The sequence below is a fragment of the Oreochromis niloticus genome, linkage group LG10 (genome assembly GCF_001858045.2).
Source record: "Oreochromis niloticus isolate F11D_XX linkage group LG10, O_niloticus_UMD_NMBU, whole genome shotgun sequence".
In the NCBI taxonomy this organism is placed as follows: domain Eukaryota; kingdom Metazoa; phylum Chordata; class Actinopteri; order Cichliformes; family Cichlidae; genus Oreochromis; species Oreochromis niloticus.
Window position 1 is genome coordinate 25909472 of NC_031975.2, and position 12586 is coordinate 25922057.

At 40.0% G+C, this 12586-nt stretch overlaps 1 protein-coding gene across 5 annotated transcripts in view; it reads right to left on the reverse strand.

Annotated features, from left to right (window-relative positions):
* The window catches only part of gria4b (glutamate receptor, ionotropic, AMPA 4b), a 155354-nt gene that overhangs the window by 35021 nt on the left and 107747 nt on the right, over positions 1 to 12586 (reverse strand). For 4 of the 5 annotated variants that reach the window (XR_001225179.3, XR_266961.3, XM_003453711.5 and 1 more), the window contains exon 10: positions 2308 to 2514. Coding sequence is in view for 3 of the 5 variants with exons in the window: in XM_003453711.5 (XP_003453759.1) it covers positions 2308 to 2514 (207 nt within the window). In the remaining 2 variants the exon portion in view is untranslated. Of the gene's footprint in view, positions 1 to 2307; positions 2515 to 11117; positions 12221 to 12586 lie in introns of those variants that run through there. The other variant, XM_005458496.4, reaches the window with a different exon arrangement.

A 12586-nucleotide genomic window follows, 5' to 3' on the forward strand; every position in this document is an offset into this window, starting at 1 on the left:
ACTGCTTGATCAGTCCTGACACATCCCGAACTGTGCCTCTGCTGACGCTCGCCGCAGTCGACTTCACAGTGAGTCACTGCAGCACCAAAGAGGCGCAGGCGAGAAAAATGCCACTTTGTGAAAATGCCACTTAACTCATCACAAAAAAAGATTTGGTTTTTGACTGTACATTTTAAACAAAATGCTTTTGCTGCTCGTGAAAGTATCAAAAGGATCGTTTTTTTTACCCGGTGTAATATGTTCTGGGAAAAATGAATTTTATAGCTTTCTCTCAGCAGATGAAGGGTGAATAATCATAGTGTCAGACAGAAAGTAGAATATCACACATTTATTGAACAGAAAACCATTAGTGAGACCTCAGCTGTACTTATATCCTATTTATCTTCACTTGTTATTGGTTTCTATATGTTTGCTCCCAGTGAAATGTGTTTTTCGCCTCAAAAACATTCAGGTAAAAAACCACAAGCAGGCCTTGAAATTGCTCTATCACTCCTCGTGCACATCCTTGCATCTTTTTTGATCCCACATCAAGGTCAGCAGCAGAAAGACACCTCGTTCTCAAATCAAATGTCCTCAGAGATTCTTTAACAAGCTCCACACCTGTGTTTCTCCTCCAAAAGCTCTGCTCTAATGCTCCCCTAATTCCCCTCTTCCTGCTAGCATTAACAACACCAGAGACTGTTCGCGATTTCATTTCAGATGGGCTTAATTATGGCCACAACAAACAACAAGCGGAAACAGTGCTTCAGACAGAGCGCTCTGCAGGTCACGAAAAACCGCTCCTGTAGGAAAAGCTTCTGCAAAGGCAAAATTCTGCATGAAAAAGACATATAGAGCACTTTATGATTTAAGGAATCTATTTAACCTACCATAAACAGGTCTGTTATTTATGTAGGGTGGGCAGAAAAGAAGCTTTTACAAATAATTTCTCTGTTCCCTGTTTGCTAATCTGCTTCTAATTTACCCTTCTGTTGATGCTGTTTGATGTTAACCCTTTATCACACAAGTATCATACAGGCTGCCTGGACTTATTATATACGTTTGGCTGTAAAATTGTCTTCTCCTCTTTCCGAAACCATTTGAATTTTGTCTTTAGCACAAACGGTAATGGAGCCATTTAAAGAGCCCTTGTAAAATGGGTCTGCTGCTAGGCGGTTAAAAAAGACTTAATATAAAAGCACTTTCTGGTTTGTGTACTACCATTTTAAAGCTTTATGTGTGGGATTTGGTCATTCTCATGTTGATATTTTTGGAGCCATAAGATTCAGTGTTTGGTGGAGAAGGTGAAATGGTCCAATATGGTGCTAATATTAGCAAGCTGGGTTGGCAAGTTGCTTCCATAGACTGTACAGACGCATGTAGCTGCTAATTAGCACTAACATGTAAATATAACAATGATATAATGGCCATTGACTGCTGTGGTCACAGACCTGGTTTCCATCCTCAGAGCGACCATTTCAAAGGCAACAAGATCGCAAGTTCTTCGCACATGGTCGCAGCTGTTTTGGTTTCCGTGGTCTCCAACCACAGTTTTCCCTACTGTGACTGTAAGGTGATACCTAGCAAACAGCTAACAGCCACCCGTAAGTGGAAGCTGACACACCAATTATTAATTGGGTATGTTAAAAGAAAAACTTCCTATTTGCTTAGTTGTAGCTCTGGAGATTTTTTCTAAATCAAATTATAAAAATGCATTTTAATGCACTAATATTAGGCATTTTAATATAGGAGTCTGCATGTACTGACCTCGTTGAATGCAGCCTCAAGGGTCTTCAGCCCTGGCAGTTACTGCATAACATGAACTTAATATAATACTAGTAATACTAATATGAGCTTACAAATTTTATCTATATTTGCTATATTGGTTTTTTTTTTTCTCCCTGGTCTAGAAAATACTATCTGTCTGTTTAATTTATCAATATAATTATTTTATCATTCAGCCTTTAAAATAGAGACTTTTTTCATGTCATACTCATCACAGACTTACAACAGCAGCTTTGGTTTGTTTTATGTGATATATCTTTTCTTTCATCGACTTTTTGTTTGAGGTTTAATGATGTAGATTGTGATCAATAATTTCAGTTTTCAGCTTTCAAGATCAGAGTTTTTTTCTCTCAGAAATCAAGCTTTCGTACAAATGTATTGTTAGTACAAAAAGATCCGAAGGAGGCACCATATTCTCTGTAAATACCATCTTGACTTCTACTGACAGCATAAAATTAAAGCTTCAGTGAAATGAGTCATAAAAAAAGTTTAAAAAAACAAAGATAATTTCCGTCAAAAAAGACTGAAAACAAAAGTTCTTACCCCGTACACCAGCTCCCCGACCATGCCGTTCCAGATCTTCGTCTCTGGGTCCCTGGCGCCGTACTTTCCGTCGGGGACGATGGAGATCTTGTACTTGATGCCGATGTGTTTGGCGATCTCTGAAGCCAGATCCACGCAGTAACCCTCGTACTGGTCGTTGCCCTCATACATCTCCCAGTTCTTCTTAAGCATCACGTAGGGTCCCTCCTACACAAGGGACCATAACCAGTGAACCAAACCGTCAGACAGACAGACACGCAGACATGAGGGTTTGTGCAGTGACACACAAACAGAGAGCACTGAACTGTAGCTCATCAATACCATGATGGATTAAGGTACTTGTGGAGCAACGGCTTGATGAGGTGCCTGTTTGGTTTGCATCGAGGGCATGCAGATGATAAAATACACAATTCTTACTGATTAAATTTTGGAGGTAGTAACAAATCCTAGAAACACTGAAATGGCAGAGACAGACTGCTTAATGTTAACGATGCATTCTTATAAGTATTGACAGAAGAATCTGATTTTCAACACACTTTTAGGCCAGAGCGACAAATGAAACAAACAAACAAGAGGAGCCTATGACTAGATACCTCCACCAACGTTGATAAATTCCTCCACACCATGCATGAATTGAATCCTGGATCCAGAAGGATCTGAATCCGGATTACTCTCATGATCTCTCCTAATTTTCTCAGTTTCAGCTTAATACACTTATTATACAAGATGGACTGCGAAATGTTTTACTTTTTGCTTTCTCTTGCAATGGTAAAGAATCTGTTCTACTAGATCGAGTACAAATCTTGGGCCAAGCTCCACCGCTGGTAAAGTGTTCATGCAAAGCAGTCTAAAATAAGCCTGCTAACAAACAAACAAAGCAGCCAAATCTCATAACCCCATCACTGTTTGTAATTGTTGGCTGGGGCAAGAAGAACAAAAGGCCTGAATGGGTTGTGTCTTTCAGGCAAAAAAGCGACACCTGTTGGTCAATTTTGGGTACTGCACTTTAAAGCTCAGATGATGTGGAAAGAGGGAGAATACACACAGTGTAAGCTTTCATCTTGAATATTTTTTACCTCATGAAGCTTGTAAATTCCTAAAATACTCAAACGACACAATGTATTTGAATTTTCTGGGGTGGCGCACCAAAGTCTGGAAACAGCTTACAAAGTATTTGTTTACAGAAAAGAAACCCTTTAAATAAAAAGGACTTTTAGTACATAAACTAAATTTTCTTCAGTCTTAAACACTGAAACCAATAAATTTGTTTTAAATGTATACATGCAGTTATTTATTTAGACTAAAGCACATTTTCAGCCCTAACCGAGCGATCAGCATTCTTGAGCTGTAATGAGAAATGGTAAATAGCTGCATTTATGTAGCACTTTAACCTGAATCGATCTCATGGTCCCACTCACCAACACACTCAGCTGCCACGGGAGGTGCTTCTCTGACTACTGGGAGCAATTTGGGGTTCAGTGCCTTACTCAAGGACACTTCAGCATGCGGACAGGAGGCGTCGGGGATCAAACCGCCAACCCTGTGATTAGTCAACGACCTGAGCTACTTCCTGAGGCACAGAAGGTGAAACGAGGCTAAATTAGTGCATTACCGCTGGTGATCACAGCGTTTCTGCTTCAGGTTTTAAAACAGGAAAAGCTGCGTATATCCTGTTTGAAGTTTAACATTCAGTTCTTCAACAATGAGCAAGGTCAGCTTAAGACTACAAGCTCATGTTATGACTATCAATCAATCAGATAATGAGATAACAACAACCATGAACCTCTGCAGTCGTAAGAAAGTTTAACTGTCTTTTTTAGTTGTTTGTGATATGAGCAGAGCATATACAGCATAGAAGATTCACATAGTCACAGTAACAATCACACATTGATGGGAAGTCCAGGTAAGAAGCCTCACCATCTTTGAAAAACGAAACAAGAAAAAAAGAAAAAACAAGAAACGAAGAGTATAGTCATCCTTTCTAACAGTTTGAATGACTTAAATTCACAAAAAGGACTCATGTTTACAGAGATCACGGCACAGAAACATTTTCCCTAAGACTTCTATATGACTGGAAGTCATCCATGTCATAGAATCCTGATTGGCTTTCACAACACAACATCAATGACTTTCAATACAATGTAAAAAAGAAATATTATATCACAATTAAATCTATAAAAATGGAACAAACGTTTATATAATTTCTCTATTTTTGTGAGCAGTTTTCACACATCAGCTACAGGAGAGAAAGATCAGGTCTGAACAACTTTCTACTTTTATAAACTACGGCATTTAAACAGAATCTCCTTAAACTAAAGGACAGTTCACTGACATGTGGGTGACGTCAAACTTGATACTTCCGACTTTTTTAGCCACATGAAATCACCAGAAAATCAGTGCCAAGGAGGTGGGAGGAGAGAGACCATAACTTGTGTTCACACAGACAGCTCTGACATGCTATAGCTAGAAAGGCTGAGTCTAAAGAATTACAGAGAATTTGTCAAAACAGCTGTAGTCACTGCACTCCTTGCTTTGCCTAGTGCCTTAAGCCTGCATTCTTTTCAGTGGTCAGCAGGGGGCGACTCGTCTGTCTGTAAAAAGAGTTACAGTTGTATAGAAATCTATCGGAGAAAAATTCCTCGGTTCCCTTGGCCTACGACTTCAGTAATCGCTTTCTTGGTGGGTTTATGGTCTCAGTCTCTAGTCTTAAGTCCTGGTGAATACAACGTGATGTTATTTTCGTAAATTAAAAAACCAGTGAACATTCGGTGTCCCTCAGTTGCACAGTCAGATGCACCTTGAGATGTCTCGGTTCAAAAAGCTGTCACAGTAACTATGATATTCATAGACTATCTGTTCTAAATATGTGGCACACACCATCATTTAGGCAGGCAAAGCATTTGTATAGATGCATGTCGCAGAGACTCAGACAGAAAACATGACTAAGCAAAAAAAAGGTAGAGGAGGGGTACAGACATGGAACAGAAAGGAGCAGAGAAATTAGATGTAGTCAGACTGAATAACTTAATGCCACCACTTAAATAATCGGGGTGGCTACATCAGTCTACACTGTGACCAGAGGAAGGTTATATATCATTAGATTTCTTGTTCCTCGGAAAGTGATCTAAATGTAAGCCGTGCATGCTTTCTGAACTCATATTTCCAAACAAATTACTTTTGTCATGGATGGCAGCATATTGCATATTGAGAATGGGAGCAATTTATTCTTGAGATGTGTTTGCTTGACATTGCCGCCGGCCAAAGCAAGGTAAACCAAAGACTCGATGGCAGGGAGAGAATGCAAATGCCCGGCTGAGCCTACGGCACAGCAAAGATGTTACTGTACAACATAATGATGGCACGATGTACTAAAATACAGTGAAGAACGCTTGTAGTGGGTTACAAGGTTCCATAACTCTTTAATAATAATAACATGAATCATTTGTCAAGCCTTTTAACAAATTATCAATAAATAATTATTAACATTTTCTCACAACTATAAAGCATCAATCATACTCTGTATCTGCATATCAAATTCCCTTGTTCGTCTTTATGTTTGTGCATTATTTATGTAACATGTCAAAGAAAAAGATTACACATAACAGTAGCCTCACATTATGCTGACTGCCTCAGAAAATAATCAGCATCCTACCCTGGGTTCGCTGTGTGTGACAGACCTCATAATAACTGCATTAAATGCAAAATTCATAAGCACAAAATAAAGCAAAACTCTAGTTTTACAGCCTGAGGATCAGTTTGTGTATGAAGGACTTAAATAAATACCTTCCGCTACCACCCGAAAGCTACACTAGCTAACACCAGCTGAAAAAAATGGAGTTCAATAATCACTAATATCGACAAATAACCAGCTCCCTGAAGTTCAAACACAAGTCCTAACAGTCTTCATTTAAAGGTAAAAAACAAACTGTAGCTTCAGAAAGTATTTTGATATTGACATCATTAGCAAGGAAGCAAAGAAGCAAGCTAAAGTTAGTCAAACTGTCACTTTCATTGTGGTTCAGATCAGTGAAAGCGCCGCTTCCTGCCAGTGTAAATAAGTTTAACTGCTCATTTAATCCCTCAGGTGTCCTAATGTAGGAAAAAGAAGTGTGATTTCAACAGTATGTCCCAGGATGTTTCATTTCCATGACATCAAAATGCTGCTGTCAGCATGACTCTTTGGGTTCTTTAAATTGTAAGAAATGTGTAAAATTACACAAAAAAGCTCAGTTTTTAGCTCACTGAGCTAAAAACTTTGCTGTGGATTCTTATTACTTAATTACTTAATGTATGAATGTCCATGGGAGAGGTCTTTGTCAGGAGGAAAAGCTGCAAATCTAATAAAAACATAGTTAAAAGTCACATTTATGTCCTCTACATCACAAAGTAATCTAGATATCCTGATATCCTTCGGTGTCCAGGGACTCGTGCATGTATAGAGAGAATTATTAGACAGGAATTAGGCAGGAATTCAGGTAAAAGGAGAGAACACACTTTGAATGCTCTTGAAAACACCTTTTCCCACATTCATCTCTGTGCAGCAGTACAGTGGGTGCCAGTACAGCTAGTAAGAAATAGCTCTTGTTGCAGTTTTAATTTGATTCTTTTATCATGGTAAATTCCTGGGTTTTTTTTATTTTTGCGACTTCCAGCTTGTCAGGACATGGAGTCCAAAGGACATCTGAATAATGTCAGATTTATGCATTGCATACAGGTTTTATGGACAAGCCATTCCTACTAGCTCAGGGTACAACTAATCAACAGAGTAACAGTTCATTCAAACAGGCTTTCATGCTTTTCCCTTTGCCATGTGACAGGAGACTGAATATTTGCTGCGATAACCCTATAGTACTGTACCACAGACAGTTTGTGAAATCCTGAGGATGAGTGCTTTCGCCACCGCCATCTTAGTGTTTTGAAAGTTGTCACCCAATGCGCATACGCTGGATTATCCTCCTCTATCTATTCAGACCTGCAGGTATATCTTTTATACTGTCTGTGAAGTAGAACAGCATTTAGCAAATGACACAAACCCCCGAGAACTACACAAAGATTAACACTGATGATCACCAGTACTAACAAAATTGTCAAAAAAATTTAACTGAGCTTAGCGTTTGGTCTGGCCGGTCAGCCAGCAATCAAATGACCTCAACAGCCAACCCCATCAGCTGATAGCTCACATAAAGTTTACTCTTTAAGCTTATTCGGCCTGCATGCTGCTTCTGTAAGCCACTTTGCAACCCACCTCCACCCCAGGGTTTATGGTGTTGTCGAAAAACATCCCTGTTTTGACTAAAGTGGTCCTGATGGACATCTCTACTTTAAATTTCCTCTTTGAGGACCTTGGTAGTCTTGACCTACAGGAATCAGGAATTCTCGTGATGGCTCTTAAATGGAACTCATGACACACTTTTAATGAATCGCAAGCATTTTATTGATGATGACTTAATCTGCGAGTTGATCTCTGCTAGTGTTTTTGGATTTATATCAGAGGGAAATCGGCTCTAATCCATATGATTTATGATAGCGGGGTGTATGACAGTGCTGGCAGCCAGAGGAGCAGAGGGAGTCAGTGTTTCTGGCACAGGAACAGAGCAGTACTTCAGAGGTCTTCACAGTAAAGGCCAGCATGGCTGACAGGCTGGTCAATAATCACAACCGCACGGCTTCACTCACTGCCTAATGAGACTAATTACACATGCCATTAGAACACACACACACACTCTCACACACACATACCACAGGGCCAACTGCATGTCACAAATCCATACGTACACCCACACACACACACACACAGTCTACATTAGTAAAATCTGGCCGTTTGGCTTTGTGTGTGAGTGTTTTGTACGTTACGCAGGACAAACAATCTGCTGCACATTCTGTTTGATTATGAGCAATAACAGAATGATGGCCCATTGTCCAAAAACCTGACCGCAAAAACCAAACTGTGTGACGCTCTCACACACATTATTACTTCTCCATGAGTGACTCATGTCTGGGTTTAGTCATCAGCAGCCATTAGACGTACTAATCACACTTTATTTGACTGAGTGTGCGACACTGAAAAGAGGAGCACATTTGAAGCACACACAGAGAATATACTGCGAATCTCCATTTTGCTTTTGTTCACAGCAGAGGCGTTTGGGTGCTACAGCGGTCGAGGGTTTTGGATCTGAAAGCTTCAGCCACTCTAAGCCAAAGTTTGCGATTACCAACAGTAAAGCAAAAATATAATTATAAATGTAAAACGTGGTTGAAAAGACAACATTCGTCTATAAATCACAAATTTACTATTTATAAGGTTTAAGAATCGTCCCCTTCATTCCCACAATCACACAAAGTGACTCACCCAAGAACATTTTTGCATTCTTATCCTCAACCTCCCACTTATTTTCATCTAGTTTACTTTAGTCGGATCTAGAAAAACCTTTTAACTGATAAAATAGTTTGCAAATTGTTTGCTTCAGCTTGATGAATGCTGTAATTTGATTACAGGCAGAACTCATTTCCCCTAATTGTTGTATAAGGCTACGTGCTCTGATCCATTTCCGGGTAATTTTCATCAGCATAAATGTTGACAGTGAAGAACCTGCAGCTTAAAGTATGCCTGTCAGAAATTTTCTCCACCGTCAACATCTTTGTCTAATGTACCCACTCTCCCTCCTGTGCACATGTCCAAATCAGCCTTGCTTCTCTAACTTTGTCTCCAAACTGGTCAGCCTGAGCTACTCCACTGATCTACTCATTTCTTGTGCATTTTGGTCACTGCCAATGAAAACGTGAGCATCGTCAGCTCGACCTCCTGTCTTTTTGTCAGTGCTACCATCTCCAAACTATACTCACTACCATCCGTTTCACTTTTGCTGCTATCCTTCCATCACAAATCACCCCTGACACTCATCTCCACCGGCTCCATCCTGCCTGCACTCTTCTTCACCTCTCTTGTCCACTATCTGTTGATTTGAATGGTTGAGCCCAGATATTTAAACCCATGTACCTTTACTACTTCTACTCCTCATATCTTCATTTTTATGAGTAGTCATTAAAAGTGACTGGTCCACAGATCAGGAAAGCATTAAGTTCTTTTAATGCTGAGAAGCACTCATTTCTTTTAAAAAGAACAGACCAAAGTACATGACAGCAATTAATTAATTAATCAATAAACAGAACAATAAATAATCAGAATAAGGGAGGATTTGAAGGCAGAAATAATTTAAATAGAAAGGTGATTCCAGAGTTTTAGAGCTGCAACTGTAAGAGCCATTCAGGAATTTGGTATTACTAAATGTTACTGGTTAATCCACCTAAGATTATGGCATGTGACATTAAAAAAGATCTGACTGATAACCTGGAGCAAACCAAATGAACCTATACACTGAATGATGATGATGTTTCTGCAGCAGCTCTTTGAACCTACTGCAGTCTTTTACTCAGTCCAGCACATACAAAGTTGGAGTAATCCAGTCTGGAAATTGATCTGCTAAATTTTGGGGCTGACACCCCGAGATCTGAATGAGAACGGGTTGTAGGTGCGTTATCAACAGGGATTTTGAGCACCACAGTGGAGCCTAGCAGCAAAATCATTTCCGAAACATTTCACCGCTGTTGCAGGACTTCTCTGTAGTTCCTGCCCTTTGGCAGGTTGATACTGTGCCAAGATGTGTAATGAGGGAGTTTTAAGCCAAGGCACACAACATCAAATCTCACAGCCTTTTTACTGCCCATATAACCACAATCAAACATCGTCCTTGTCCATGGGAGCTTTTCTGAATATGCATCAAACTCTGGGCAGCTGAAGCCAAAGACTTCACAGGGTTTTAGCTATCTCTTAATGCTTTAGGCTAACAACAAAGAGAACTTAACACCACTTTGAAAACAGTATGACCTTGTGTTGTGACAAGACATAAAAACTCTCCACAGCTTCTATACTTTAAAGGGCACGGTCTGGATTATAACAGATTAGACTGTAGCCATGCTAATCTGCGAGCTCAGCTTTGATGTACTAAAAAAAAATCTGAAAGTTGCTTTCTCATTTTAAGTGGACTGCAGTGAGTATCTGCCACTAAATACATGGATTACTGGCAGGTGAAGGTGAAGTATTTTTTGCACTGGTGGACTGTCGTGTCATTTTTATTTATGAGAAAGCCTTTCTTATAAAATCATACAACTTTGTGGACAAGAAACAACAGAAATATGGCCTCAGGACAGGTTCAGGTCTGAAGTATGGGGGCACCTGGTGGACCCGCTTGGATTATGCGAAAGCAAGGGCAGAGTTAAGCCCTCAGCTTTGGGCCAAAAGCAACCGTCAAATCTGACAAACAAGTGGGAACACAACACACAGCTAAACTGTGCAAGGAAAAAAATTAGGAAGACAAAACAAGCTGCAAAAAATAAGGTAAAACCATCAAATATCATGGATTCTCCAACTGTGGTTTGGTTTAGTGTGTGCTAGACATTTTTTGTGTTGTTTAAATACACACAACTCTTAAAAGTTTAAGATAAGGGAAGAGCCCTTAAACGGTTTCTGGGATTTTATTTTATTTAAATGTGGTGGCATTGGCTGTTGGCATGGGTGTTTCCGGACCAAACCAGCAACTTATAGTGACTTTGTGATAAAGATGGCTGCCCTGTAACAATGTGCCAACCACATGAAAGAACATGATTCAACCATTTAAGGAACAGAATCCAGTCTGGGTATGACCTTAAAGATTTTTTATTCTGCTGATGGGTCAAACAATGTCTCACACATTCTTGATTTTAAGATAAAAAGTTAAATTTCATTGTTTCACATCTAGAATTAGCACAAGAGCTTTGAATGCATGTTAATTTATTGAAAACTGAATAGTTTTATTTACAATGATGCATTAAGGAAGACTACACCAAACCCTCTTGTCCCTCCCTAAATCTTTCAAAACATATTTTTTTTCCAGGAGGGGGCTGGTGCCACCCCATGCCCCCCCTTTAGCCACGCCCCAGTCTCCAGGTTTCCCGGAGCAACTAGTGTAGGCCTGATAATCAGCAAGCATATTTCACGACATGTTAAACTGCTACTTTGCAAAGGGTTCTTAAAACGTATTAAGACACAGATGGATGTAATATAAAACTTGGACGCTTCATTAAGTTTATGCTAAGCCAACATTACTCTCACAAACACGCAGAACAAACATTAAAAGCGGGAATGAAAGGCAGCCGTCACAATGTAACTATATTATCATGCTGCACAAAAGCATGATGGATATGAACTGGGATGATTATGAGAGCATTAGTCTGTCTAAGCTGTTTTAAGGCTTACAGGAAGCTCTCGGAGTGTGTAATGTACTGTACGGTAGAGCAGGTAGTAGGAGAAGGTGACAGGTTTAGACAACATGTATATTTATATGCTGCCACTTCCTCACTTTACGCTTCAGGCTCTGGAGATCTTTGCAAAATACTACAATCGCAAACTGGGGTGATTCTCGAGCTGTGATTGGCCACACAGACACACCAAGCATGACAATGCGTGACACTACCAAACACACACATTAGCAGGTGCAGTCGGAGCTTGTTTATGCTAGAAATCAGATGCTGTGATGGTAGAAGTGCGGGGATCCATTTAGGCCTCAATGGGTGTCCATCCATGAGCGTGTCCTTAAAAAACAGAAAAGAAAAGAGGACTGTCTTTTTTCCCTCCATTTGCATTTTATTATCCTCTCGAGGGACTCCATTATGGCTCTGAGCGGCTCCATTTCTTGTTCAGATTTCTGAAACAGGGTATCCATTAACACAGTTGCTGTGTCTCTCCTCTCGCCCAGTGTCTTTAGGGCTTCATTTTGGCTCAGGCTGCTGTGTCCATCACTCTGCCATTAAGGGCTTTCATATCCTGCTTGCGTCCAACTGGGGATCAGTTTCTTAAAATGGGGTTCCTCATCAGGGGCTGAAAAGAGGGAGGATTTTGCTGAGCTGTGACTCTCCATTCCCACTTCCTTACCTTCCTTCCTTCCTCCCCTCAGATGCTACATTTACATCTGGCTGCTTTACTCTATTCAGCCACCGCAGAGTCGCTGCTACAGCTTGAGATTCGCATGCCATGCAAAGGCAATTCAGTGTGTGTGAAATGCTTTTGTAGATGTATGGCACTGCTTTATAAAATGCAATAAGAATAAAAAAAACCCTCAATAACAACAGCTGTTTATGATGTTTATTGGTGCAATAAAGGAAAATCTAAGTGACGGCAGTTAGTTCTGCAGCTGTGTTATGTTTTATTGAAATTTCCGTTGAAGTAATAAAAATAAATCCCCTT